Source organism: Pestalotiopsis fici, assembly GCF_000516985.1.
Source record: "Pestalotiopsis fici W106-1 unplaced genomic scaffold PFICI_Scf_7, whole genome shotgun sequence".
NCBI classification, from domain to species: domain Eukaryota; kingdom Fungi; phylum Ascomycota; class Sordariomycetes; order Amphisphaeriales; family Sporocadaceae; genus Pestalotiopsis; species Pestalotiopsis fici.
In genome coordinates, this window is record NW_006917097.1 from 2,344,160 (window position 1) to 2,346,794 (window position 2,635).

At 56.0% G+C, this 2,635-nt stretch overlaps 1 protein-coding gene across 1 annotated transcript; it reads left to right on the forward strand.

Moving 5' to 3' along the window:
- Positions 1 to 681: 681 nt before the first annotated feature.
- PFICI_10349 (uncharacterized protein) lies at positions 682 to 2,415 on the forward strand (the record flags this gene model as incomplete). Its single annotated transcript, XM_007838930.1, has 1 exon — positions 682 to 2,415. One exon carries the CDS (start codon positions 682 to 684, stop codon positions 2,413 to 2,415), a length of 1,734 nt encoding a protein of 577 aa, XP_007837121.1.
- Between the last annotated feature and the right edge of the window lie 220 nt (positions 2,416 to 2,635).

Consider the following 2,635-nt stretch of genomic DNA (forward strand, 5'->3'; position numbering starts at 1 on the left):
ATCAAAGCAGTGAGTGGATGGATATCCACTTTGACTCCCTTTTCCCGACGTCACAATTATTAGCTGTTTGGAACCTGAAAAGCCGACCGACCTTGGAAGTTCTGGCCGGGTTCCAATGCTCTCCCATTGATTTACCTTGTATCCCCCCAAATGCTACCTACCTTACCTACACAACCCGAGACAAAGACGAACAAACGCTTCCCCCATTGACAGAAACGGACGCGAGTACCGATTTCAGCCCCCCTGCTGTGTGTGTTCAAGCGGCAGGCAAAAGCTTCAATTCAATTGACCCAAGCAGGCTTTAAACTCTTTTTTTCTCCCTTGCCTGGCCAGGTTCTGTTGTTTTTTGCTTCTCTGGCCCGGCCACGAGTTGGGGCGTTTTTCGGCCTGCCAATCGGATACGCGCAGTTTCCAACAAGTCATCACCAGCTTATTCGGGAATTTCTTCTTGCGTCCAATTGCGGAAAAAAGAATAAGGTCGGCAAGCAAAGCAAGACAAGCAAGCCGAGCAAGCAGCAGCCCGTTTATATCATCAGCCGCCAACCGGGCAGCCAGCTCATTGCAGTACCTGCACTGAGAAAAAAAAAAGTGTCAAATCAATCCCACCGCCGTTTCTCGCCGAATGATACAGCGCATATATAATAAGCAAAGATAGGCAGGCAAAGGCAGCAAGCATCAGACATGGCCAGGGATCGAGACAGCGACGCCGCAGCTCAGCCAGGCCAATCAAAACGTCCGCCGCTCAACCACCATGTCTCGCATGACAGCGACTCGCAGGTGTCCGACCATGCATCTCAACCGGCCCATCACCGCCCCAAGAAGCATCATCTCGTCGGCGGTGGGCGCTTGAGTTCCCGCGTGCCCTCGTCAAAGACCTTGCACAAATCCCATCACGCCGCCTCCAATGTGAAACTGAACCATAACAACAACAACAATCATCACCAAAATCGCAACCAGCAGCAGCCCATTCTCTCTCCCGAACAACCCGAGCGTCCCCCCATGCTCTCGGCCGCTCACCGTCGCACCACCTCGGACGTGAGGCTGACCCGCGACTCTTCCACCTCCAACCTCAAGAAGAACGCTTCTCACACCAGCCTCAAGCGGAACAAATCCCACGTTGAAGTGGGCAAGAAGTCGAAGTCTACTGCCAACATCAAGCGCGTCGCTTCCCACAAGGACGTTACCAAGGATACAAACAAGTACAAGGGCACCAAGGGTTCCGTTCACTTCGACCTGGGCACTGACGGTCAGGATGACGAGTGGGTAGATGCTAGTGCCTCTGCCTCTCCCTATCTGTCGCGCCGTGGCTCTGTCGTTAGCAGCGGCCAGGGTTCAGCGAAGCCGCACGACGAAGACGGTTCGCGACCGCAAACCGCGCAGCCGACAACCAACAACTCCCCTTCAACCCAAGAAACCCCCGATCGCGAGCGGGTCCAGCACAAGGAATACTTGACTTCTCGCTTACTCCAGAGGACTCCGTCGCACGGCGCGCCGCCCAAGATGTCTTCCGAGACGGCCCAGGTGCCACCTCGACCCGTCTCCCCCAAGTCGCCCGCCAGTCACACCTCGTCTACACCATATGATTCACCAAAGGTCGCTGGTGCTAGCATTGGCACGTCGGGCGACGAGCTGACTTCGCGCTTTGTGAGTGGTCCAGCTTCTGGATACAACCCAGACTCGGGGTCCTTCTTTACGCCCTCCAACACCATTACACGCGTGAAACGGCCACAGTCACTTAACAACTTGCATGAAGAGCGAAGGTCATCTACGGCAGACGATCGCGATGAAGAAGATGATGAGAGCGCACTGGCGCCCCGTGCAAGAAGGAGGTCCGGCTCCAAGGTTGCGCCGGCCGATACGTCCCGTACGCAACAGAAGCTGAACTTGCAGCGTGCCAGCTCCAGCATGGAACCAGCTCCAGCAGGAGGCGCAGGCCTGGGTGCTGTGGGCGCAAGTCCCCTACTCGGCGGAGCTGGTTACGATAATCGCGACCCGCGTATAGGCAAGCTGATTGAGCGAACTGGACAGGAATACCTGGTTGTTCGGCGCTACCAGAATCCAGTTGCCAGGTCGATTACGCGGTTACAACAATTGCCCGGCGCCAACAAGCAACTACATATCCCCAAGCAGAATGGTGCGAATGGCTCTGTGCATGGTAAGAAAGCGCCAGAGGGTTCGGCAGCAAGGCATGGGCACAATTCAAACTTGGTGGACACACAAAGATCACGGCCAGGAACACCCAAGCGGAACACGTCAGTTCGACTTAATGGCGCCAACTCGAGCTATGAAACCGAAGGGATCCGGGGCGGCCTTAGCGGATCAAGCTATGTAGATGGCGGCGACGACGACGGGGTTGCAGCGCTGCTCAGGAATCTTTGGGACAAAAATATGGATCTTTCTGCAAGTCAAGACTAGGAGGAATACGACTTTATCGAAGAACATATCCGCGAAGAGGCCCAGCAGCAGGTGCTCGCGGGAGCCGGACTACAGCAGCAGCCTGTCCAGAAGTTTTCGGTCTCGCTGCCGGACACACAGCGACAGAAATCTGCTCGGCGCCCGGCGGTTCGGCGCGGCATGCCTAGATCGGATGCCCGGCATGGCCGCGCCGTGTCAATGGGAAATCGCAAACAGTGAT